Source organism: Astatotilapia calliptera, chromosome 23 (genome assembly GCF_964374335.1).
Source record: "Astatotilapia calliptera chromosome 23, fAstCal68.1, whole genome shotgun sequence".
NCBI classification, from domain to species: Eukaryota; Metazoa; Chordata; class Actinopteri; order Cichliformes; family Cichlidae; genus Astatotilapia; species Astatotilapia calliptera.
The window spans coordinates 29473964-29499485 of NC_137443.1; the positions used below are offsets into that span (position 1 = coordinate 29473964).

The 25522-nt window shown below is 40.8% G+C and overlaps 1 protein-coding gene across 4 annotated transcripts in view; it reads left to right on the forward strand.

Annotated features, from left to right (window-relative positions):
• LOC113016867 (FERM, ARHGEF and pleckstrin domain-containing protein 1-like) overlaps window positions 1-25522 on the forward strand; it is a 71527-nt gene that overhangs the window by 21042 nt on the left and 24963 nt on the right. For all 4 annotated transcript variants that reach the window (XM_080297900.1, XM_080297901.1, XM_026160024.2 and 1 more), the window contains exons 3-8: window positions 15730-15834; window positions 17973-18015; window positions 18221-18299; window positions 20732-20829; window positions 22747-22861; window positions 25290-25437. In XM_080297900.1, the coding sequence (XP_080154026.1) occupies window positions 15730-15834; window positions 17973-18015; window positions 18221-18299; window positions 20732-20829; window positions 22747-22861; window positions 25290-25437 (588 nt within the window). The remainder of the gene's footprint in view (window positions 1-15729; window positions 15835-17972; window positions 18016-18220; window positions 18300-20731; window positions 20830-22746; window positions 22862-25289; window positions 25438-25522) is intronic.

Consider the following 25522-nt stretch of genomic DNA (forward strand, 5'->3'; position numbering starts at 1 on the left):
AAAACCGATTTGTGGACCTTTTGTTTTATTTGGAAAAATGACTCTGGATGAGATTCTAGAAGGTGTTAAGGGTGACACGTGTTGTTGTTGGACACAGGAGTTTGCTTCAGGGTCTGATTTAATCAATTCAATTCAATTTTATTTATATAGCGCCAAATCACAACATAAGTCGCCTCAAGGCGCTTCATAGATACAGAGAAAAACCCAACAATCATATGACACCCTATGAGCAAGCACTTTGGCGACAGTGGGAAGGAAAAACTCCCTTTTAACAGGAAGAAACCTCCGGCAGAACCAGGCTCAGGGAGGGGCGGGGCCATCTGCTGCGACCGGTTGGGGTGAGAGAAGGAAGACAGGATAAAAGACATGCTGTGGAAGAGAGACAGAGGTTAATAACAGATATGATTCAATGCAGAGAGGTCTGTTAATACATAGTGAGTGAGAAAGGTGACTGGAAAGGAAAAACTCAATGCATCATGGGAATCCCTGGCAGCCTACGTCTATTGCAGCATAACTAAGGGAGGATTCAGGGTCACCTGGTCCAGCCCTAACTATATGCTTTAGCAAAAAGGATCAGCCACCAGTCCTGTTTTTCCGAACACAGGAAAAATACAACCTCACATGATGAAGCACAAGTAAAAAAAGTCAGATGTAACTGAACTGAACAAGCTAGACAGGTTTATATGTGTAGACTTATTAGACTATGGGGCTTCTTGTTCTGGCTGTCTATGCTGCTGTAAATCATCACTCAATGATTGAGGGGAATAGTTAACTTGAGTTGAGGTGTCCCCTTGGTGTAGGTCATTAAAAAGTCACCAGTAAAGTAGATTGTGTTGGGGAAGGAGGTTCTGTATTTCAGAGAATAAAACAAGACCCCAGAAAGCAGATCTTGTGGCCAGTTGTCCATAATAAGGGAGCTAAAACCAGAGGTGGGACCAAGTCATTGTTTTGCAAGTCTCAAGTAAGTCTCAAGTCTTTATCCTCAAGTCTCAAGTCAAGTCTCAAGTAATGTCAGGCAAGTCAGAGTCGAGTCTCAAGTCACTGGTGTAAAAGTCCGAGTCAAGTCAAAAGTCTGAAACTTTGAATTTCAAGTCCTTTCGAGTCTTTAAAAAAAAAAAAAAAGAAAAAATAATGTTGCAGTTATGCTAAATGTAAATATTAGACCATGTAATTTTTTAATCTGTGTTTTTCTCAACACATGACAAAAGTGAACTTAGAAAATATACACAAATTGTGAAATTGCACCTCTTTAAAATGCAGCTCAATTAAACCTAGCTCCAAGAATAATTTTCACCGACAGTTCTGAGATAAGCTGCATGTTATTCTTGGATGCGGTTGTAGGACCGGCTTTAAAATCGCATGACAAAAATATCATACATATTAAAAAAAACTGCATCACCAACGTAGCCTGGACAACATTTGCTAGTTAGATGAAGTCAGCTATCTCATCGTAGCATATTTATATGCATATTTATAATCATACGGTTCTTGGAGTGAGTGCACACACTCATGAAGTTTAGTAACTTCCGGTCACTGCAACAAGCCCAGGTACAGTTTACCGACGGATGGGTACAGGACCTTGAAACGCACCGTGTAGAACGAAAGACCATCGTACGTATCATAAGTTTACCAGTCTCACAAATTGTCGTCATAAATACACATTCATTAACCGTTTATTAATAGGACCTTTGAGCTCAACGGTAATTAATTAGTAGTGGAAATAATTTCTGGTAGCATCACAGAAATGTAGCAGTGACAATAATACTGTATGCTGTAATCGTACTGGGCAATTAGTGATACAAAACAACTGTTTTATCCTGTGAATAAAAGCATATGTTTTTGTCAATGTACCATAATAACAGAAGCGAAACACAATATTGTGTCAGGACAATTCACTATTTATGCACAATAAATAAAGGAGCATAGCGCGACAATTTCTGTTCAGCGCCAGACTTGCTTGTAACCTATATCACCAATTATGTTATGAAAATGACGTATTAACTACTAAAAAACACTGACCTTCGTGTAAATGCTTGGAGCAGACTAACCTGTGAGCTGGAGTGTTCTGGGACGTTATATTTGGTCTTTGAATGGCTGCAATCCAGGCCATCCGTTGCGTCTTTGTTACTTTGGAAACATGGCTCGAACAATTTCTCTTCAACGACATAATCCGATTAAAAAAACGATCTCTTTACCCGTCGGCTTCCCGTGGCTGTCATGCGACCGGCTATTGCAGTTAATAATACAACAGCTTCTTGACATTTTTGTGTTTCTTTTTATCGCTGTGTGACTGATTTTAATTGAAAGCCTGCGTGCGCTAGTACCGCTTGCCACGAGTTCCCAGAATCCTTTGCGGTTCTACCCGTGAATGACGTCACATTTTCAATCTCTATATAATATGCATGTTAAATTTTATATTTGGGGTAAAATATCAAGTCTTTTCAAGTAAACCGGTTCAAGTCCAATTCAAGTCCCAAGTCATTGGTGTAAAAGTCCAAGTCAAGTCACAAGTCTTAGAACATTTTTTCAAGTCAAGTCTAAAGTCATAAAATTAATGACTCGAGTCTGACTCGAGTCCAAGTCATGTGACTCGAGTCCACACCTCTGGCTAAAACCGACTCACAGTGTTTTTTACAGATAACTTCTCTGTTTGCAGAGTGAAATGTGTGCTGGAGCTAAGTGATTCCTCAGTATTACATTCTGGCATGCCGAGAGTTTAGCCTGGAGCTAAAACTCTTCAGTGTCAGCTTCAATATCCTAAATGAGACTTCTCCCCCCTTGCTAAGTGTTAACCATGGCTCCCTCATTATACCTTTCTAAGGCCACAAACCTGCCTCTCTCAATCTCTGTCACAGACCTGGACCAAACCCTGTAACTTCCAGTCCTGAGTCCTTGGACGTTATTGTGTGTGTGTGTGTGTGTGTGTGCGTGTGCGTGTGCGTGTGCGTGTGCGTGTGCGTGCGTGCGTGCGTGCGTGCGTGCGTGGGGACTGGGATGTCTTAAAGTGTTGTGAAGGGTTGCTTAATCTCTTTCCTTGCACCCTCCTCGTCTCTGTTGGGACGTTTTCCAGAAGCCTCTGAGGAATTCAATTGCGTCTCCCCTGCTGGGTCCCTGAGCTTCGAGACGTTTGTTTTCTCTGAGAAACTCTGAGAGGAATGCGGCTTGAAATGTGGGGATCGGAGAGTAAAATACGTAGTTGTGGTTTTTACCTCATGCCATCTTTGCTTGCCTTTTCTGTCACTGCTCTCAACCAAGCCATTTTGTCATGTCGAAGTCTCATCATTTGTGCTACGTTTTGTGCAACGTCTGTTATATTTAAACACAAAATTATGAAAGCACTGCTTTTTTCTCTTTTTTTTTTTACGCCTGTAGCCAGAAATATCAAACTTTGTATCCCTGGGCGATTCATCTCATTGGCTTTGACTGTGATGGATTTTTTGATTGAAGTGCTTTTTTTCCCTTTGTTTTCAAATGGATTTAGTGAGCTTTTTGGGGATTTTTATTATATTCATTGACTTTTTGTAATATTGCTTTGCTTTAATAGTGTTTGCAGTGTGGATGCTCATACCACTGCACAAATGTATTTACCACAGGCCTCCGTTAATTATTCTGGTGGGTTTCCACACCCTTTTATTCCTTGTAAATCAAAATTTTTAGCTATATATGCATGCAAGCGTATACACACACACACACACACACACACACACACACACACACACACACACACACACACACACTGGATGAAGATTGCAGAGAGCTCAACAACCCCAGTTGTAATGATGCTTTTGCCTTGAGAAAAAAATAATAGCATTGATTTATTTTTGCCATCTTTGCTTTTTGACTTTGTCTTCTGGGGTAATCAAACTTTGAGTTTTGAAGCTACTATTGATGTTAACATGAAGAAAATGTACCCTTTTGTTTTCAAGCTTTAATTTATGTGCACACTGAAAGATGGCCACCATTACAAGTGTGCAAAAATGTGTATTTTAGTTAGTTCTTTTAGCAGTAGATCCATAGATTGAAAGGTTGGGCAGATTCCTCAGCAATAAGTGTTTTTATCCTGTGAGGTCTACCCCAGATTATGGTCTGGTTTTTTGTTTTTTTTTTTGTTTTTGTTTTCTGTTTCACAACATGGACATATTCACCATCATCTATTGTTGTGAAGTCTTGTGTCTTGATTATTTCCACGTGGGGTTTTCGGAGCTAGAAAGTGACCATATTTAGGACTGGTATGTGGAATGTAAATTTCTCTGGTAATATAAGCTAGCTTGGTTAGCAATGTACACCCACAGACGTCACAGATAAATGGCATAAAATTCCATCCACGCAACTTTTTTTTTTTTTTTTTTTTTTGCCACCTATCTGGGTCCAGATCATAAGAAAAACAACCTAAGAAGAGACGTTCAGACCTGCCTCTACCCATCCACCTCATCCACCACTTCTGGGATGACTGAAGTGTTCCCAAGCCAGGCAAAAGATTTGATCTCTCCAGCTATTCTTCAGTCTACCCCAGGGCCTCCTCCCAGTCTGAAACGCCTCACGTAGGAGGTCAAAAGTGGGGTTTTTTGGGTTGTTTTTTTTTTTTTTCTCCACAAAGTTTTCAAACAGTTGCAACATCTCCCCTTTGTATATCTGTATATCTCTGAGTTTCTTTGCTAAAATATCATAAAGCCTCCATTAGCTCCTTTCAGTGTAGCGGACCAGCAGCTTTACTCTGAGCCCCTCCCAAATGACTGAGCTGGTAGCCACAGCAGATGGTAGCAAAGTAGACCAACTAGTAAATCAACATGTTTACTTTTACACTCAACTCAATGTTCTGGTATGTTGTGGGGAAAAATGTCCGCATTACTACAGGTGTTTCACCCTCCCCTCACATGTGAACTAGACAGCAACATACTTAAACTCCTCCACTGGGGGCAGCAAGTCGTTCTCAACCCAGTAGTGGACTCTGCCCATTTCACTCTGAGAACAATACCCTCAGACACAGAAGTGCTAATTTCCATTGACTGATTTACATTTACCAAAAAAATAAGTTTGTGCTTCTTGGGTTGTCTGTTAGAACACTTTGCATAACAACACAAACATGGTCGAGAAGTCTATTCACTTCGCCACAACCACTCATATAACAAGCTAGTTATATCAAATTTCTTGTATGAGGGACACAGGCTGTAAACCTGCTTACTTCCGCTCTACAATTGGAGTGTATGAGGACTGACTAATACACATTTGCAAATAGCATCATTTTCCAGGCCAATATCTGTATCATAACTGCTCTTTCCAGTTAAATTGTGTTATGACTGTGGGACTCTTTGAATAAAAACACAGTAATGTTAGTTAGCTTGTTTCTATGTTATCATTGAGTTTCTTTGTGGTGCTCCGGAGGATTTTAAGAAGCAGCCCCATTGCAAGATTTAAAGACCTCATTATTGCACAAGGCGTAACACAAATGAACCAACTGCCATACTACGCAAGAAACTAATTGCTTTTTCTTAATGGTACAGCATTGTGCATGTTATTTCCCTCTGCTGTTCAATTTAATTGTCTGCCTCAAGTGCCACACACACACACACACACACACACACACACACACACACACACACACACACACACACACACACACACACACATATATTAATAGTGCATAAAGAGACAAAGCCATGTCTTCCTAGTAGCCCTGTAGGCATTTTCATCAACCCCTCAGCAGGGTTGTTGCCAGTTTGATTTCCTGCAGTGCATTATTGTTACTAGTGACAATGCAGGCAGGTATTCAGCAACATGCTGTTTAATCAGCAGGCGTGTGTGTGTGTGTGTGTGTGTGTGTGTGTGTGTGTGTGTGTGTGTGTGTGTGTGTGTGTGTGTGTGGGGGGGTGGGTGGAACCCTTCTGGCCATGATGAAGAACTGGCTGTGACATCTTTCCAGTAGGTTAAGCTACTGATCGTGTGCTGTGGGCAGAGACTGTGCACAACTGGATCTGAAATATGATATATGGAAACTAAATGCTGATACCTGCCATGCAACTGAAAAATTAAACTGAGTACCTTCCAGGTGTAGCTAAAAGGGAGATTTACTTTAGGCATAGCAGTGTAGCAAGAGCTTTAGTGCATCATGTTAAAAATTGACTACCAAGCCTGTGCACTATATTACACATATGTGTCATTGAAGATAAAATAAGAAATTATGGTTCCAGGAACATTCTGAGGGAAAAAATCAGAATTTCTAAGCTTAAAAATAAATTGAATGTGCTAAAATTATAAGAGAAAACTCTAAGTAGGAAAAAAAAAACTGTGGTTTTTGTCAAGGAACTACATCATTTCACTTTGCAAGGTTGGATCAACCTTGTCATACCACCTTATCAATTTGTGCTTCAATTTGCAATTTGCAAGAAGGACATGCTCAGGAAGACTAGAAAAACACAGCATATAACACTTTCTTTTACACCTCCACCCTTGCATCTTCAATTATTATTCCTGCTTAATGGTGAGCACCAAGCCTCAGAGCATCAGGTTCTTGATTCAAGTCTCCCGATGGTCCCAGAACTTCCTATGTGACCAACCTCTCATCATTAAACAAAAATATGTACTGGTATGAGAGTGCTTCCTGGAAGTTGCTGACTGTCGCAGGCAAATGCTGGTTGCTCCCAAAACCTCCCTGCCATTGCCTTATTCACTATCAGACTGCATCAATGACAGTAACTTGTCATAAACGCACACCTTTTACTCTCTGAGCTGTAGTAAAGAATACCCAATATGTTGGCATATTGTGCGAAGTAAATAGACACAAAAAGGGCGGTGGGCAGTATGACAACTCGTGTAACTATGTAATTATTGGAACCCTATTCTTTGTCCCTTCCCAAAATGTGCACAGGCCACTAAACATTACATTATCTGGAGCCTTGGGGAACAAACCCAGTCTCATTTGTAATGGTCCCAATAGCTGGTCGGGGGATGGGTTGGACAAAATGCTGGCATGCATACTGGTAGAGAAAGACAGTGTGCAAATAAACACTTTTGGATTCAAACTTCCCTTGAGCATTGGAGTAATTTCTGTGCATGTGCTGTGCTGCATGTTGCTGTAACTCGATCTCTGTTCTCTGTTGTTTCTTTCTTTCTTTTTGGTCCACTGATGTGCAGTGAGCAGCATGCTCTGGTACGAAGCCTTTGGAGTTTCATGATAACACCATGAAGAAAAATAAAAAACATACACAGATCATTGCTCAAATATCTGCATGGTATTTGTACTCGGAGCCAGAAAGGAATGTTAGTTGAGGTTCAGGTAATTCTCTCGCACTCTCTATGGGATTTCTCCTTTTTCCCCCCCCTCCCTCTGTCATTTTTTTCTTTTCCCTAAAAACGCTGCTTTTAGAGTAAATTTCACACGAGTACGAGCACAGTTTTTCTCGTTTACCTTTAAAAGCACATAGCTAGATAGATCCCTGCTGGTAATTCATAGCAGGGGCCTGAAGGAAGAAACTGAATAGCTTTGAGGTGTGTTTTGTTTTGTTTTTTCTTTTTTTCTTCCTGGTCTTTCCCCCTGCAAAGCTCTTATCATCACTCTCACCCATCTGGTTTTCATCCCTGTTAACATTAGTCAGACTGCTTCAGACCAGACTAAGACTACATAGAAGAGGAACTTTCAAACATTCCCGTAATTTATGACAGTTTGCCCTGAGTCTTTTTCATTAGTTTCGTGCATATGTGCAATTATGACCTGGATAATGGGAAATCTTCATTTTTAATTTCCGGAAAGCCTGATGAGTTATAAAATGCTATAAATTCCCTTGGCAAGTGTAAATTTAAACCTTCTAAGTAAAGCAGTTGTTCTGCAGCCATTACAATTTATCACAGCCAAACAAAACCTGTGTCCATACATTGTTTCTTTCTTTTTTTCCCCCCCTAGGTTTCATAGGTCATTTGCATCAATGGCGCTGTGGGATTCTCTGTAAACCCTCAGCACGCCATGGCAGATGGTGAGAATATTTGCCTTGGCCATGTGTTGCAGGGTATTTTGGGGAAAAAAAAGCTGAAAGAGAGAGTGAAGGGAAAACTGGAGGATAAATAATAAAATCAGCTGGTTTAATGTCTCATAGACTTTCTTTATTGTAAATGAAAGGCTAACTTTAGATTTTAGAGGATCGGGCAGAGAGATACGCATTGGACAGTTAGCTAAAGTCATATTTTAAGCCCTTGGTTATTGGTAACTGGCTGGAGTTGTTAAATTGAGTTGTTTGGGGTTTGGTTGTTTGTTTGCTTGGCTAATTTAGTGATCTGCATCCTTTCTTTGTTCTTTGACTTGCTCCAGGGAACAATAATTTATGCTTTCTTATTAACTTTTAACCTCTAACACAAAGAGAGCTTCAGCCAAGGAGAGACAGTAAAAATAAAAGGAGAGTAAAATTGCACAGAAAAAAAATCTGGTGAAATGTATAGAGGTTTTCTCAGCTATTGGCCTCAAGAGGCTAAAGGACGACTGGATAGGAGAAAAGCGAGCAATTACTTTGATATACCACAGCCCAGTTTAGCCAGACTCTGACCTTGTGGCATGAGAGGAGTCTTGGTTTAAATGCAGCGAGGGAGTGGGAGAGGAAGTGCATTTTAGCTGGCTGATGACTTTGCTGGGTTACAGTGAGGGTGTCTTTTTGGCTGGAAGGCGCACAGACAGGCCTGCTTATTGGCAAGTGTTCCTGATAGGCAGAGAGCCTAACTGAAGTCTGGACACTAGAGAAGCGCTGGAGCGACTCCAGAGGAAATCCAAAAGACACAGAAATAAGTTCCAAGTCCAAGCAACTTTTTTAAAGTTCAAACTACCAAGTTGTAAGTGCCTGCCTTTGGGTTTCAGGTACTTCTTGCTGACTCTAGCCTTGTTTATACTCCTTCACTGAATGGGATTCACCACAATCATCCTGCAAGCAGACTATAATGGATATTTTTATGCTCGGGTGTGACACGCAACCCCCTAACACACATCTTTTATTTTTTATATTTTCTAAGGGGCGGCTCTATAATTTGTGTGTAGTTTGCTGCACAAAAAAGAGCCTGAGTCATCTAAAGAAAGGTAAACAGAAAGAGGAAGCAGTCGGCACACAGCTGCAGACAGGCCTCTGTGTTTCATTGACCTTTTCTCGTGACACGCACTTGATGGAAAATCTTTTTCTTTCTTTTTTTTTTTTTTACTTTCTTTTTTTTTTGCTTCGCATAATTAAATTTTTTTCCCTCATTAGCTACATTTTAACACAGCAAGAAGGTGCATAGCAAACATTAGAGAGCTATTGTAATGACTTCTTGAGATTTTTTTTTAAGCATTTTTTTTCTTTTCGCTTGCATGGTTGAATGATACCCGTCAGACTTGAAGCTAGAATCCAGCACCAGTGTACTGGTGGATGGGCACTTAGGTTGGTGGAGCATGCTGCTGGACCTCTAATTATCTTAAATGAGAAAAGCCATGTTGATGTATGGCCCTACAAGAGAGCTGAGTTTAAAAAAACAAAAAAAAACAAAAAAAAATCCTTAAGCAACATGACACTGGCCTCCACAGGTTGATTTTTGGTGTCTGGAGTTGGAGGATATTTATATTCATTAATGCATCACATATTTCTGGGTTTACATCATTGTGTATCTGATTGTCTGATGGATCAGAGCAAAATTATAGCCCAGCATAAAGTATGATAAAAATGTGCTTCTTTGTGTGTTTCTGGCAGACAGAGAACGCCCCATTGATGGGAGAAGCTGAATGAACTGATTGTGATTTGAAGTGAAAGGATCTCAGTCTGAGCTCTGCAGTGGCCAGTCTGCTCTCTTCAGTTGGATGATTTCAACATACTTATTTTTAGACCCCGACCAAAAGAGAAAAAAAAATTATAAAAGAAAAAAGAAACAAACTACGAACTTGATTTGCCTTGAGGTCCTCTGTCGTTATCATCCTCACTATCTCGGTACATTGCTTTGTATGACACAAAGCCTATTTCTCTTCTCTTGCTGTATGTTTGACCTCAGCTGGATGACCATTTCCTCTGCTGAGACTGTTGCCAAGATCAGAGGAGGTCATGAGAACTGGCTGTACTATTCAATTTTTAAGTACCACTTTCTAGAGTTGAAGCCTCTTTAGAGAACTTGGATTATTTTAGTAATTCCAAGAACTAAGAGTAAAATTTTAATACTAAAATGGGATGTAATGCTAGACTTTATCATTTAACACTAGCTGAAGCTTTTATGGTGTTTTGACTGTTTAATCTAGAGTTTCTCCTTTTCCTGTATTTATGGATATTATTTTTAAACAGAAGATTTGCCTTGAAAAAAGCAGCACACTTTAGACCTCTTGGAAAAGTCAAGCCTCACGGACTACAATTTTTAGTCTCAGCTTTAGAGCAGAAATAAACATGTTTACAGCCTGGTGCAAAAGAAATTGGGACTCTCAGGGATTCTGGTTTTTGTGTTTTGTTTTTAACTTGGCTGTTAAAGTTGTATGCAGTAAAACAGTAACCACACTGACTAACATAATTTTTTGTCACGTTCAGTGTTTAGTTGTACTAAAGCCCAATCCAAGTTCGGTTTCTCTGTGGATGCGTTTATATTGTTTTAAGTGTGTTTCGGTTTGCTAGCCAAAATTAACATCCAATTTAATATTGAGGTTTTGTAGACATGTGACCATTAACCACATGTCTATAACCTATACACCATTTTGGACATGTAACAATCATGGGGACAGGGGAGGATTGCTTGAATAAGGCTCCAGTAACTGGCAACCACCTAAATGAGGGAAAAATTAATGTTCCAACCTGCTGTGAGTGGTTCCACGAGGCCGATGGCAACTGTAAGGAAAATGATTGCCAAAGCCTCCGTCACACAGGCCTACAGACCTGCTGGGAACCCCCCATCACTTGAGAAAATTCACCAGCCAGTTGGCAAAAACCTCCTTGTGGTCGCTTTGGTTGTTAGAGTATTGCTGTGGTCATAATTTGAATCCTAGTGACGGACTTGTCTCCAAACAGCTTTCTGAGCTGGGGTTGCCTTCAAAGTTATACCTCTGCTCTGTAGCCAATTTTTTTTCAAAAGACATGAAACATGATAAACTGTAGGCAACTGTGACAATCCTCTAGCAACCATAGTGATAATTAAAAGAATTTTGGTGCAGCACCTTCTTTGAAATCTGTTTGACCCAGCGATGGCCAGAAACCACCTCCAAGAGTCACTACCGACAAGTCAGGGAATACACTTTTTATACAATTTTTCCATAGCAACCGGTGGTGGTGCTACGTTCAATGTGGCGAAAAACTCTTGAGTCACATGAGAAACATAAACACAGTGAAGTACAGATGCACCTTGTTATCAAAGTTGGCTAGTTTTGCAAACTTTGAAACTCCCCTTGTGTACAAATATGGTGGTCACATCCAGTTTCAGAAAGGCCAAGATGGCTGCAATCATCAAATCAGTGGCTATATTCGTCTTTTAAAAACCATTTGATCTCATGAAAATGCAGCAGTGCCTTTGTCAGGCTTCACACTGACAGTTGATTCCCTCAGAGTTTTGTTTTGCTTTATCCCACTTTCCACTTTTGCTTCCTACATCTGAAACAAGTGAATGAAAGTGAAACACCATGAAAATCTACAGTAAACAAGACAAGAAATTCTTGATAACCTTGGAACTGGATTTAACAGAGCTCTCAACGTTCCCCCCTTCTGCATACAACTTTGAAGTCTGAAACCGGCTTCTTTCAGTACTCTGTGGACCAGGTTTAGTGAAGTTTGCCTGCTACTGCATGTTGTTTTTAGAGGTTTGCTTCAGTGCCCATAAAGAGCTGAGTCTGACCGCGCCTATCGGGTTTGGCATCCTGTTTTCCTCGATTCCCAGCGCTTTAGCGATCACCTTTTAATTCCAGCTCCTCTTTTTTTTTTACCGTTTAAGTTACATTGGGGATTTCTTTTGAGTGCCGGCTAACTGCCGGCTAACTGTTTTGACAGAAAACAGAATACAAACTGGTTAATGAAACTCGCTGCTTTGTTGAAACTGAAGATATGTAAGAAGAGACATGTGAGCCCTGTTATTATAACTGGTATTGATATATACGCATTTCACCTCTGCTCGATCACTGACATTCCCATCTGCATTCCAGTGTGTTGTATTACAGTGCATGTACACTGGCTTACAGTAGTTATTGGAGAGGAGTTTGCTGATATTGGAGGAAATTGCTTCTTTCCAAAACATACTTGGAATTTAGTCTTGATTTCACTTGGATAGTTTTGCCCTAAGAGGAGAGGCTGCACCCTGTTTCAAAAGGTTCAAAACCCTTGGTTAAGTCTAAATCTCCAACTCCATACTTACCAGTATGTGGTTCACTGTGCTCAGTGTTTCTTGGATCACATAATAAAACTCCTGCGTCTCCTCCAAACCCAACATTGCTCTGCACTGCAGAAAACTGGACCCCATATTTTTAAAATTTTGTGCAGGAGATTCCATGGATGTTTTTAGTTAATGGAGCGCATTAGAGAAAATAACACAAGAGAAAAAAGAGAAAATGGTCAAATTAAAAGCAAATAGCTGTTTCACAAATGCTGCTGCAGACAAACCAAACAGGCAGCGCTGAGTGGTTAAGATCAATCATAGGAGTGAAGAACAGAAACATATATCTGGCTACATGTTGAGAAGAAAGAAAGAGGAGGGTGGATTTTTCTCTCCAGACTTGTCCACCTCCTACCCCCCCCCCCTTTAAAACCAAGATTACCATTGAACATGCCTGAATCCTGTCCAAACTCCAGAAATCCATGAGCTGTGACATCTGTCACTCTCTCTGTGAAAACATACATACATTCACTACGAGTCCTCAATATCTAGCAGCAGACTGTGTCCATGTCTGGAACCGACATGTTCGGTGTAACTACAGTATGTGGGTGTGTCCCCACAGACTGGTCGGACACATGCGGTAGCCAGATGTTGACAGACTTGGCTCTCATATTGACCTTCAGAGCTCTGACTCCTCCTCTATATTTTCCTTTCCACCTACAGCATAATATATGTGTTTATATGTACTTTTAAAGTACAAAGCCTCTGCTGTGTCAGGAAGATTATTACTTCTAATACTCTGTCCTCCTTGTAAGCGCACATTATCTGTACAGAGGTCCAAAGAGTACAACACTAAGAAAAAAAATGCTTGACATAAATAAAAGCATTTAAATGGTTAAAAACACCACCACAACAAACTGATTGTGCCAGAAATGTTAATCCTGATTATTTTGTTTATTATTGAGGTCATGCTCATTTTTAGATGATTAATCATTAGTCAACTTTAGAAACATTCTGTTATTGAAGTGCCTTATACCACCACTAAATTTTAATTTTAGACCAAACTCCAACCAATCAAAAACCAAATATGTAGATGGGTGGTGGAGTGTTTTTGACCTTGAAGCTTACCTTGCAAGTGCACCTGCAGGGCACAGATGGAGGCCCAGGTGGCAGCAGGCTCACTTTCCTCACATGACCTCCACAGGAGCCACAGGGAGCACGACTAGGGTTTCCACTGGTTCACCTACAATGATTAGAGCTTTAGGGCCCTTAAATAAATCTGCTCATCAAAGGCTTTGTTTTTTCCCCAGAATGTCTTGGCTCAGTCTGAACTAAACGGTGAAGAAGTTTCAGCTTTCAAAGAGGGACAAAAGTGCACTGCTGAAACAAAACATTGCATAACCACTGAATGAATGCAGCAGAGTCATCCTTTTAGCTGTATTATCTTGTTTCCGTTATTGCTGGAAGCAAAAATCATAACAAACTAAATTGTATTAATTACTCAGCCCCCACTCGCCCGCAATTCAGTATTTAGAAGGAAGTCATGTGTAAATGCTTAAATGTCCTGGTAGAAGATGAGTTTACAAGTGTTTTGAGTGTCCTACAGAGAGCAGCACATGTGTAATACGAGGTCAAAGCCAAATTGGAATCAGAGTTTAAATTTTATAGGCGTGACTCTTTTGGATACAAGTCTGCAAATTGTAAAATGTACATCTACCATATTTAGATCAGTCTGATGCATTATGCTATGGTAACACTAGAGAACAGTAGTTGGAGGCCAAAATTACTGTGATTGTGTTCAAGATGTGGATCAGGTCTGCGATCGCTCAGGCAGTTGCCTTCCTCAAAGCTACTTTGGTTCATCGAGTTGGTAGAAAAACAGCAAAAAGATGGAGTCAGTTTGAAATCAGTTTGCACTTGAATTGGGTTCAGTTGGAAATATCTTTCAATCTGTTTGCAATAATACAGCAAATAACTGTTTATTTAGTGGTCAAACTGTTGCAACAAATTAACTCACATTAACAAGACAGAATCTCAAAGATTTGAAACAGAAAAATAGAAATTCCTCCACAAACTGTGATGTTGTTGCTGCAGGATGATGTTTTAACTGCAAAATGATGTAGGCGCTCAGCACTTAATAATGGTCGTGGCAGATGGCCCCGCCTCTCCCGGAGCCTGGTTCTGCTGGAGGTTTCTTCCTGTGAAAAGAGAGTTTTTCCTTCCCATTGTGTCCAAGTGCTCATTGACGGTCATTTGATTGTCTGGGTTTTCTTTGTATTATTGAAGGGTCTGTACCTTACATTATAAAGCTCCTTGAGGCGACTGGGGTTTTTTGTAATTTTTTGCTCTATAAATAAGGCTGAATTGAATTGAATTAATGGAAGGAAATTAAGTAAACTTTGAAAGTGTGTTGGGTGTAAATTTTGAGCCCATTTTTCAATTTTGCTCTTTTACTTTGGATTTTTCTTCTCGTCCTTCCCTTTTTTTTTTCTTATCTTTTAATTTGCTTGGGAATATTTGTTGCTGGTGTAGGAAAATGATCAAACCATCATTGCAGAGAGAAATGGACATCACACACACACGCACGCACACACACACACACACACACACACACACACACACACACACACACACACACACACACGCATACCCACTACCTTCTCCCGATTTTAAGAGCATCCACGCTCTATGTTTTGTCTCCTAGTGAAGCATTAAGTGTTGACTTAAAGTGCAGTTCTCATGATTTAGATGAATATGTGTCATTGGTTGTGTGTGTGCCTGTCAAAGTAAGGAATGTGTGCCTTTCTAACTGCATATTAACCTAACTAGAGCAACTTAAGAATGCATAATAGTACGCTGTAACTTTTCAACAGCTATGCAGAATGGCAGGGTAGTGAACTGCATAGAGAAAATGATTCTGGGCTAATTTTGGGTTTCTGTGCCTGACTATTTTAGCCTCACGTTTGGCTCTCATGTTTTTTGGTGGAATCCAGTGAATCTCAGATTCATGAGGCTTGTACTACTGATGAAGTAAACTAATTGAACAGTGCTTTCCCTCCTCTGCCAGTTCATCATTAAACAGAGCAAAGCTGATGGTGTTGTGTTGCTACTCACTTGCACACTTCTCCTGAGGCATTTTTCTTATTTCTCAATGCTTCCAGCTAATCTCCGACCTCAAACTGTTCATTAGACATCAGCCTGAGGCTTCACATCAGGTCGGCTGTTTGTTGGTGAGATGAGAAGTTTTAGAAAACTGGAACCACTCACAATCTTTCGAGATATTCTATTGAAAGATAAAAGATAAATGTGGAGACTTCTGATATTAAGGCACTTTAAAGTTGAAAAATCAATTCCATTATCAGCACTCGCCTGATGTATGCACCTGACTTTCCTCCTCTGGCCAGCTGTGTTCTTCAGTTTCCTTTATTTGAATCTTTTTTTTTTTCTCTCTTCTAGCAACGTTCACCAGGCAAAGTGCTGTTTGACCTGGTTTGTGCCCATCTCAACCTGGTTGAGGGAGACTATTTTGGACTGGAGTACCAGGACCAGCGGAAGATGACAGTAAGATGCACACATATTGCACCATGGAGTACCTTTAAGTACTTTTGCTCATTTCTGTTGTTTAAAACCATTTTTTATCTATGCTAACTAGGAAAATGTCTCAAATTAAAACTTCCTTCTCACTTGCCACAAGCTAACTTTAGCTTTAATCACATGGGTACACAGCGTGTGTGGTTGAGGTTGTGCTCAGTCATATAATAGAGGTGTTTGAGGTGCCTTAGGGAAACTCTGCAACAAACTTCGCATTCTGTGTTTCCCCCTTGGCGCTCTTTGGTTTGTCAAAGACAAATGTGGAAGAAAGTCATGCTCTTCATTTTTATGTTAACAAACACTTGGGAAAGCTTTATCACACTGGCGTGTGTGTGTGTGTGTGTGTGTGTGTGTGTGTGTGTGTGTGTGTGTGTGTGTGTGTGTGTGTGTGTGTGTGTGTGTGTGTGTGTGGAGGTAGGCTGAGGACAGGGGAGAGAAACTTCACAAATAAATAAAATATTTTTCTTTTTCTGTAACCACTCTTGTGTGAGAAGTGTTTCAGATATAAATGAGCCTGGATTTAGGTTTTCTATGCTCCAAAAAGCAGCAGCTCGCTGTATAGTGTTTTGTAGACTTGCTGTATGTTACTGGGGCTGTCTATAGTTTTAATCCTTTTGTTTACTTCACTTTCTATTAATGCAATTAATAAATTTAAAAAACTTGTAAAGAAGAATTTTGCTGCAAGACAACAGTAAGTCTGTAACTCAGAGATGGACTGATCCATTCTGTCGAAACACATGAACACAAGCTCTTTAATGTATCTAAACACAGGCAGTCGCTGTGCTTACCAGTGCCTCGGGCATGAGAGCTGTTGTTTTGAAGTGGATCAGTGGAACAAATGATGTAATGCTGAAGAAATGATTACAACTTTGTCAAGACAAATACTCAGAAAGCAGACCCACATGCACATAACAAATGAGGCTGTCCGTCAAGCAGATCGCCCGCATTGAAACATCGCTATATATCAAAGACATTCACACTGAATCTGCTTACAACGTAGCCATCATAACACTGCCATCATATTCAACGGTATCGTTTGTGCTAATACAGTTCTGAGCTTCAGCTACTGCTAAACCCCAAATAAGGACTTTTTTGGGTATTTTCACTTTCCTTTCTCTTGGCATTTGTTATAGAAATATAAAAGACTGGTTTCACCCAGTATCTGTGAGCTCCTCCTACACCATCGGGAGTTGAGCAGCCAAAACTGGCACACAGGTACATCTTAGACCCCTGAAAGTTCTTATCTATATCATTACATAATAACGTAATCTTGTTGCCTGGTAACCACCTATGATCAGGTCAAGATGACCCGTTTGTAGCACCGTAACACCTTGGATAAGCATCACATTATTTTAATTTCACAACAGTGATATGTAAGTTATATCCCCCAAAAATGCTTTGGTGACAATGTTTTGCTAAGTTTGTGCATTTGTAGCATTTCTGCAGGAGTATGTGCCTTGCAAAAGCATCATATCATTTCAGCAACATCTCAATTATTTCCACAAACCTTGAATTATGTATGATATATGATGACATGTCATGTTGCCTGGCAGCCACCTAACAGTGGACTAAAGTCAGAGACCAAACATTACTGTAGCATGAGCATGGACCAGTCATTTAGTAAATGCACATTAAAAAATGTCCAAAGCAAATGTGCAGTGCTTTTTTTAAACAGGAGAAGAATGAATATATGTTATTTTAATTGATATAATAGTTTTAACGTATTTTCTTTGAAAGAAATTCTGCTTTTCCTTCTATTAACAAATTATAGCTGAAAATAGCTCTCTTTTTAGTAAGTGTCCAGCAGATTTGGGAATTATTATGAACTGTGGACCCATGAACTGAACCATTTGAAGGAAAATAAATGAGATAAAATAAATAGATACAGGAGTTTTAAAGGTTAGTAATTATCAGGTGGTGTCTGCTACACGTAGGACCTCAGGTTTCACTAAAGTCTTTAATATTTCCAGTGAAATGATCTCTTTTCTCACAGCTGGAACAAACATGCACATTAGTTGAAAATGAATCATTTTTGTAGCTAGAGATGAAAATCAGGTATCCGTCTTTAAGGCACTAATGAAAGTAAAGCTGTTCCCTGATGCCCGCAGGTGTGGCTGGATCTTTTGAAGCCGACACTGAAGCAGATCAGACGTAAGTCACTCTCAGATCCCATCCCGTCTTTCATCCTTCAAACGCCTCTGTGCTTCAAACTAAAACACAAATCCAAACTCTTCTTAACTCAGACATTAGACACTCCCACTAATAGTAGTAAACGGATATTTCCTCTGCAGCCTTTCTGCATCTCTCCACTCTGTCTCGTTCTTCCTAACCACATCCCGTTATTTCCCTCCTCCAGGGCCTAAAAACACCATCCTTCGTTTTGTGGTGAAGTTCTTCCCTCCTGACCACACGCAGCTCTTGGAGGAGCTGACTCGGTAGGTCTTCCACGCACAGAAACCACACCTATCTGAAGAAGAAGCTCCCAAATTAAAAGACATGCTGTTCAGCATTTGGTTTCCTGTCTGGTCAGCGTGATTTCAGTCCTTCACCAGGAATTTTTAAGGACAATTTATGATTTACAGCTGCATCCAAACATGAGGCAGAAGTCTTGTATATTTCTTGTTGTCTGCCTGTTGTTGTTTTTGGTCAGACCCTTAGCATTTATAACACATTTATATGCCTGACATCAAATAAGCCGTTTTGTCTTTTCTGGACCCAAACATATTTTTGTCATCTGGGAACAAGGCTCAATAAACCTTCTGGTATTCCAAGCCAGCTGAAAGGAAGTCAAAGAAGATGAATGGTCTGACCACTTCTGGCCTTTTAATCATAGTTTAACCCTGGAAGATCCATTTTATCTGGATTCCCACCTATTCCCTCTGTCCTTTGCTTAAAAAGTGTAGCGTTATCTGCAGACCATCAAGTCCACCTTCTTGTTTAGTTTAGTGTGACGGAGCCTAGCGGGACCCTTCTGGACTGTTTCTGTTTGTCGGAGCTGATTTAGGACACACGCAGAAATTCTCGGTCACTTGGCTAAAACATAAATAGGACAATTATCTGACCTTCCACATTTTTCCCATGGTGCTGACACTCCTACAGCCACCCAGCTGGGCTCAACCCTCTCGAGGCAGGCGTTGCCGATTTGCAACAGTTAAAAACTAACAACCTGATTACCCCACATACATATTTTATGAGGTTTTTTTACTCAGAAGTACCACTGCAGGACTTGGTTGTGCATTAGCAACAAAAAGTTTAATTTGAGCCTGAGCGGGTTAATTTGAGATGATGGCAAATCAGGAAGCACTAAAGTTACCTGTAGAAATAAAGTTATAGTTATACCCACTGTAGTGAAATCCTACATCTTACTATTGATTCCTGTCACCAGCTCACTGTAGATAAAAGTAGGAGAGATTATTCCACTGACCTCATATCATCTCTGATTGTGTCAGTGGACGAACATGAAGTAGACACATAGTTGTTTCTTTTCCCCTTTTGTTTGGCTCCCACCGTGTTGCCGCTGTCAGTGTTTCCTTTGATGAGTAATGTAAGCACAGATGGAAGAAAGGCTTCCTTGTGTGTATATCAAGCTGTTAACCTCCTATTAGCTGCTGATTACTGAATCTTCACCCCCAACCGGTTGTGTGACATTTATGTTTTTGGTGCTGTATAAACCAGAGCACTCGAGAGAGCATATCAACAACAACAAAAGCTTTGACCTTGGGTGCTAACAAAAAGGTCAAGGTCTAATGCTTAGTCAACCTTGGTCATCATGACCCCTGAAGCCTTGTGTATTCTTGTGAAGTTTGAAGACAATCCATGGAAAGATTGTGGGTAGTATAAAGCTTTTACTTATCCAGTAGTTACTAGTACCTACCATCACAAGTGATCTGCTCGTGATGGTAGGTACTAGTAAAACGTATGACGCCTTTTGTATGGCCTGTTTTAACAACGTGCTAACCTTATTTACAATCAATATTGTATGGATGTAATAATGGTGCTAAAGATACAGAGGGCTGTATCTTATGTACCTTCTCTTTTCAGGGGGTGAGAATAAAATTTAATTGAAATCAGAAATGGGATCTGCTCCCAATAACAGTGCTACTCCAGTATGGTCAAGGCCGCTGGATTGACCTGATGTTTTTCAGTCTAAATAAGTGCAGCTTTCTTGTGTAATAACATTCTGCACTGAAAGCCTCATTAACTTTGCTAGCGAGGTAATCACGCAGCAAAACAGTTGAATTGGATTTTACATTAAAAGGTGCCTCAGATCATTGATCACACTCTCACATGGATTCACTCTGAATGCAGTCAACTGTTTGCCCACATACAGTGAATAGAAAGGCAGCGAATCAGGTTTAAAGGTTGTGGGAGATGAACATGCGGACCTTGAATACTTTTTCCGGTGATGCCGTTTACATTGAATTCTGGCGTGCTCCTACAGGGTGATGTTGCCTACAGGCTTTTTTCCTTTTATTAAGCCTCCCACTGTCGTTGTTGGGCTTTCTTAATTAAAATGTGACATCACAGCCCGGCAGCATGTGCATACACGGGTGCACATGCTTGTGTCTGTGACTCTCATTAAGCCCTCATCATGGCGTAAGTAGCCGCCTGTATAATGATTAACAAAACCCGCAATTAGGGTCAGTTTAAAGGCAGTAGATGCAAAGCAGCGGGCATACACAGGGTTTCTCTCTAAATGCCATCACTTTAATGGTTATGAGATTGGCTCTAACATTGTAAGTTGCTGCGTTTATGGAGTGTGCATTAACCCCTGTAACCTTTCCCCAAACTTCTGTTTTTCATCTTCCTTTTCCTCCATCCCCACAATCTTTCTATTTTTTTGTTTGTTTGTTTATTTTTCCTCCAGGTATCTGTTTGCTCTACAGATTAAACGCGACCTGGCCTGTGGTCGTCTGATCTGCAACGACACGAGCGCCGCTCTCATGGTCTCCCACATTATTCAGTGTGAGTTTTAACACGAAAAGTATTCAAGAATCTGATGTTTGGAAGGCGCTGAAGCACACAAACGAGTCCCTTTTTAGATGATTTTGACATGCTGTGAATGTCATCAAATCATAACAGCAGTCGATGACTGGAAAACAATTAATTAAAATATGCAGAGGTTGTTGAGGTTCCTTTTTGCCTTCACAGTTCAGGGTAATCATTAATAATCACAGCAACTGTATTGATTCATATAACTTTAATTTTTAATTTGCATCAGTGTAGAGGGGGGGGGAAAAGAAGAAATTAAAATCCATGCTTTGCAAAAAGCATGTATGCAAATTAAACGGGAATAAATTAAACTTGAGCCTGAACGTAATTTGATGTCTGAGAGCTGTCGGACCGAATAAAAAGGCAGAAATCTGCACACTGGTTACTTGGCGGCACGGTGGCACGGTGGTTAGCACTGTTGCTGCACAGCAAGAAGGTCCTGAGTTCAATTCCACCATCAGGCCGGGGTCTTTCTGTGTGGAGTTTGCATGTTCTCCCTGTGTTTGCGTGGGTTCCCTCCGGTTACTCCGGCTTCCTCCCACTGTCCAAAGACATGCAGCTTGTGGGGATAGGTTAATTGGATAATCCAAATTGTCACTAGGTATGAATGTGAGTGCGAATGGTTGTCTGTCCCTATGTGTTGGCCCTGCGACAGACTGGCGACCTGTCCAGGGTGTACCCTGCCTCTCGCCCTATGACAGCTGGGATAGGCTCCAGTGCCCCCCGCGACCCTGAAAAGGATAAGTGGAAGCGAATCGATGGATGGTTACTTGGGTTATTCATTAACGCTTTAGCAGCAAAGTGGGTGGAAGTGATGAAGCCTTTCAAGGCAGGAAAGAGCACTCTTGTTACTCACAGCTTCCTTTCGTTCATCACATGACAGATGCCAGGCTAAAGGCCATTGTGCCACCCAGTAAATGCCTTTCATGTTGAGAGGTGTTGGATTCTTCACCGTCTCTGAAGTCATCAGCTATCCTTTGGTGCCTCCAGGACAACTGCTGATATTTTGGGGGCTTTCGCTGTCATCTGTCAATGAGTACACATTGACAGTCTGCTCATCATCAGACAGTAGCTGACTGCATTTCACCAGATATGGCCCCTCTTGCTTGCTTAAATCTGAGGGGTCAGTTGCCTGCAGATACTGCATATTCATATGCAGATAGCTTTTAATAGTTACTAAAATTTCCTTGTCTGAAAAGATCTTTGGCCTCTGTGAAGGTTCTATTATAATGTAAATGCTTTGCTTATGTAGATGACTGACTGTAAATCAACAGATTCATTACAGAGATTCCCTGTGGGGGTAATTTCAGCACCACTTACTGTGTTTTATACCAAGTAAATGACAACGAACATAAATACAAAACAGCCTCCTTCAACACTTACAGTAATACCAACGGGAACCACCATAGCATTACAATCTCAATCACCTCTCATTTATAATTGTAAGCGTTATAGTTGAATGAAGTGTGAGCATGTGGTCGTCTACAGGATGCAGACTTTATGGTCGCGATTCGTCACAACGACCATTGTACCTCAGCTCTGTAAATGGAGGATATAGGATCTTGACTCCGTCTTTCAGATGCTGCTAAGGTACAGCGCTGTATACTGAAGGATATTGCTCAGTTGTCATAGCAACTGTCAGTGCTCAGCCCGTATGTGCACCTGCAGGCAGTACAGTATATGGGAGTGCTGCTGGTATAAAACAGATGGGGACGCATGCATCAGCACACTTCATCTACAACAGAGTTGCCAAGGTTGGTTTGTGGATGAGGAAAAGGCCTTTTAACTCTTTTTTTTTTTCCTCAACACTCTGCATCTTTATTTTAATCAGCTCCTAACCTTCCTCGTCCTCACTTTAAATAAATATCCATTTTCTTTTCCCTCCACCAGCTGAGATCGGAGACTTCGATGAGACCCAGAGCTGGCAGCACCTCCTTCACAATAAGTATCTGCCCGACCAAGACGCCATTAGAGACGAGATCATAGACTGCCACCGCGAGCATGTGTGAGTTATCTCGTGTGCACGTCCACACATGGATTGCTTATTAGATGTGGGTTCCAGTGAATTCAGGGTTTTCTCTATGCTTTGTGGGAATCAGCATGGGTTTAATCTGCACAGTGTCAAAAAAATGGCAACCAATGTAGGTTTTCAGCCCCTCCCAGTAACTTGAATGGGATTCAAACCCCACTCTCCCATGTGGAAGTCGTGTACACACCCGGCTACTCTACCATGTCTTACTAACTTCATAGCCTTCATGCTCTCTTACTCTATACTTTGCCGGCCTGAGATGTGGGGCAGTAACAATAAAAGTGCCCAAGTTAAATAAGGAGACTAAGAAGAAAAAACAAAACAAAACAGTTATTATCAATAAAATGAAAGCAGGCAGAACACCTGCTGTTACCATGAAAAACAAGGAAATATGGGTTAAAACAACTAAAGAGTAACCTGATTGCTGATTGGAGTAGACTATTAGGAGTAGTATCTAAGTCAGGAGAGAGAGCATGAGGCTCAGACGGGGCCCTGCAAGTTCAGCATCCCCAGGGTATCTTCCTGTAATACATCTTCACTTATCAGCAATCAGGTTAAGCAGTCACACAGAAGTGGTTATCAGATGGATAAGCAGATAACACAGGGGTTCGTCATTTAAGCCGGTCACATTAAAGTGCATTGGCAGCATTTGACAAATTGCAAGCATGCGTCTGAGAGCAACCTAAGTTAAATACAATTTTAAAAAGCAAATTCAACCATATGTGTATAGACTGCACGCTAATTTGATATAGTGTCTATTACTACAAATACATGGCCTGTTTCAGGATCGGATATTAACACACTATTAGTATTAGACCCTAAAATTATTGTAAGTTGAAATTAAATAAAGTTGCATCAGGAAAACACAAACACATGGAAAAACCTTAGACCCTCCTACTGTCCTTTCACAGCTCTGAGAGATTTTCCAGGAAGTGATGCTGTTTTCCAGAGAATTGATTAGTCAGTAGGCAGTGATGTCATGCCTGATGAGCTCTTATCTGGAACATAACCTGTTTCTGAGCCGGTTAATTTTCAGGTTTGCCTTTAGGTCATCTAAAAAAGAATCAAGTCTCCTTATGAATCAATTATTTTACTAGAAGATCAAACTACTTGAGTTACAAAATTCTGGCAAATAATGGTTATCATGATCCTTAATGTTTCTTCCTCTCTTCACGTTTCCCTTTCCCACCGGATCATGATTGACTTCCAACATAGCTGCATTATCTGAAATTAATATAAAAGATTTAAAATCTGATCAGCTTTGGTGGATTAAGTGAACACAGTTCTGTGTATACATGATTCATGGGGGGAGGAAGCCTTTAGTAATCACAAACATAAACTCCACCGGTTTCACAGTATGTTAGCATGAATGTCAAGAGGTTATTAACAATCAGGTCATTCTAACAGTACCAAAGCAGCACTGTTTATCTGCAAACAGCAAGATTATCCTTGCTTAGAAAACAATACTGAGCTGAGGTACAGATCAGTTTCTAGGTGGCAAGCTCAGAGGTGTCAGGAGAGATATGTTTGTCATATATAAACACACACCAAGCTCGCATAATTCCAGTCTGCAATGCAAAGATATTTATCTGTTTATTCAAATATACACCCCCCAAACACACACCCATAAGTCTCCCTCCTGCAGAGAGGTTTATCTTCTAACCACAACAGCCAGCACACACTCACATTCACACACTTCTAAATCTCTCCCCTGCAGAGCTGGCTATCTGCAAACATACCACTTGGCACTCCTACTGTGCCCCTGGGACCACACACACAGACACACACACATCATGTATTTCATTTCCATGCTGCTGGCAGCAAATAAATAAATGAGATTCTTTTCTGGACATGCAAAACCCTCCCTTAACCACCAATAATGTATGAAGCGCCTTGAGGCGACTTTTGTTGTGATTTGGCGCTATATAAATAAAATTGAATTGAATTGAATAAGAGCTGAAAAACAAACTTGTTGATCATCAGTCACCGTCACACCGTGCACCGCACACCCGTTCTCCCCTCACCCTCCTCTCCGCCTTGCCTCCCTTCAATCCTTCACCCTCCCCTTAGCCGACACAGGAAGGAAATGGCCAATTCAGCCGCTTATACAGGAAACAGGAAGCTATTTTCAGATTTTGTGAGGAAACAAACTTTGTGTGGATTTTGTGGCTGATTTCTTCCTCCCCGCTGTGGGTGCCGCAGTGTATTTTAAGGCTGACCCATGTTTTTAAATTCTCAGTATACCCCTGAGATGCACAGTTTAAGCTGTGACTCATTACCTCTTGGTTAGAGGAATTGATTTTCTTACACACTGAGAGCAAGTCTTGAACACTAACTAAGACGAATGGCTTAAATGAGCTGCTGATTGATCGCTGATAGTTTGATGCATCTCTCTTCTCCACAGCGGGCAGACGCCGGCAGAGTCGGACTATCAGCTGCTTGAAATCGCACGGCGGTTAGAGATGTATGGTGTTCGCTTACACCCGGCGAAGGACCGCGAGGGTACTAAACTCAGCCTGGCTGTAGCAAACAGTGGGGTACTGGTTTTCCAGGTAAAATCTTCAATAAGTAGGGGCCATAAAAGGTTTTTGGGGCTTGGGTGGGGCAGTTGGCTAAAAATTGATATTTTCTAGGTGA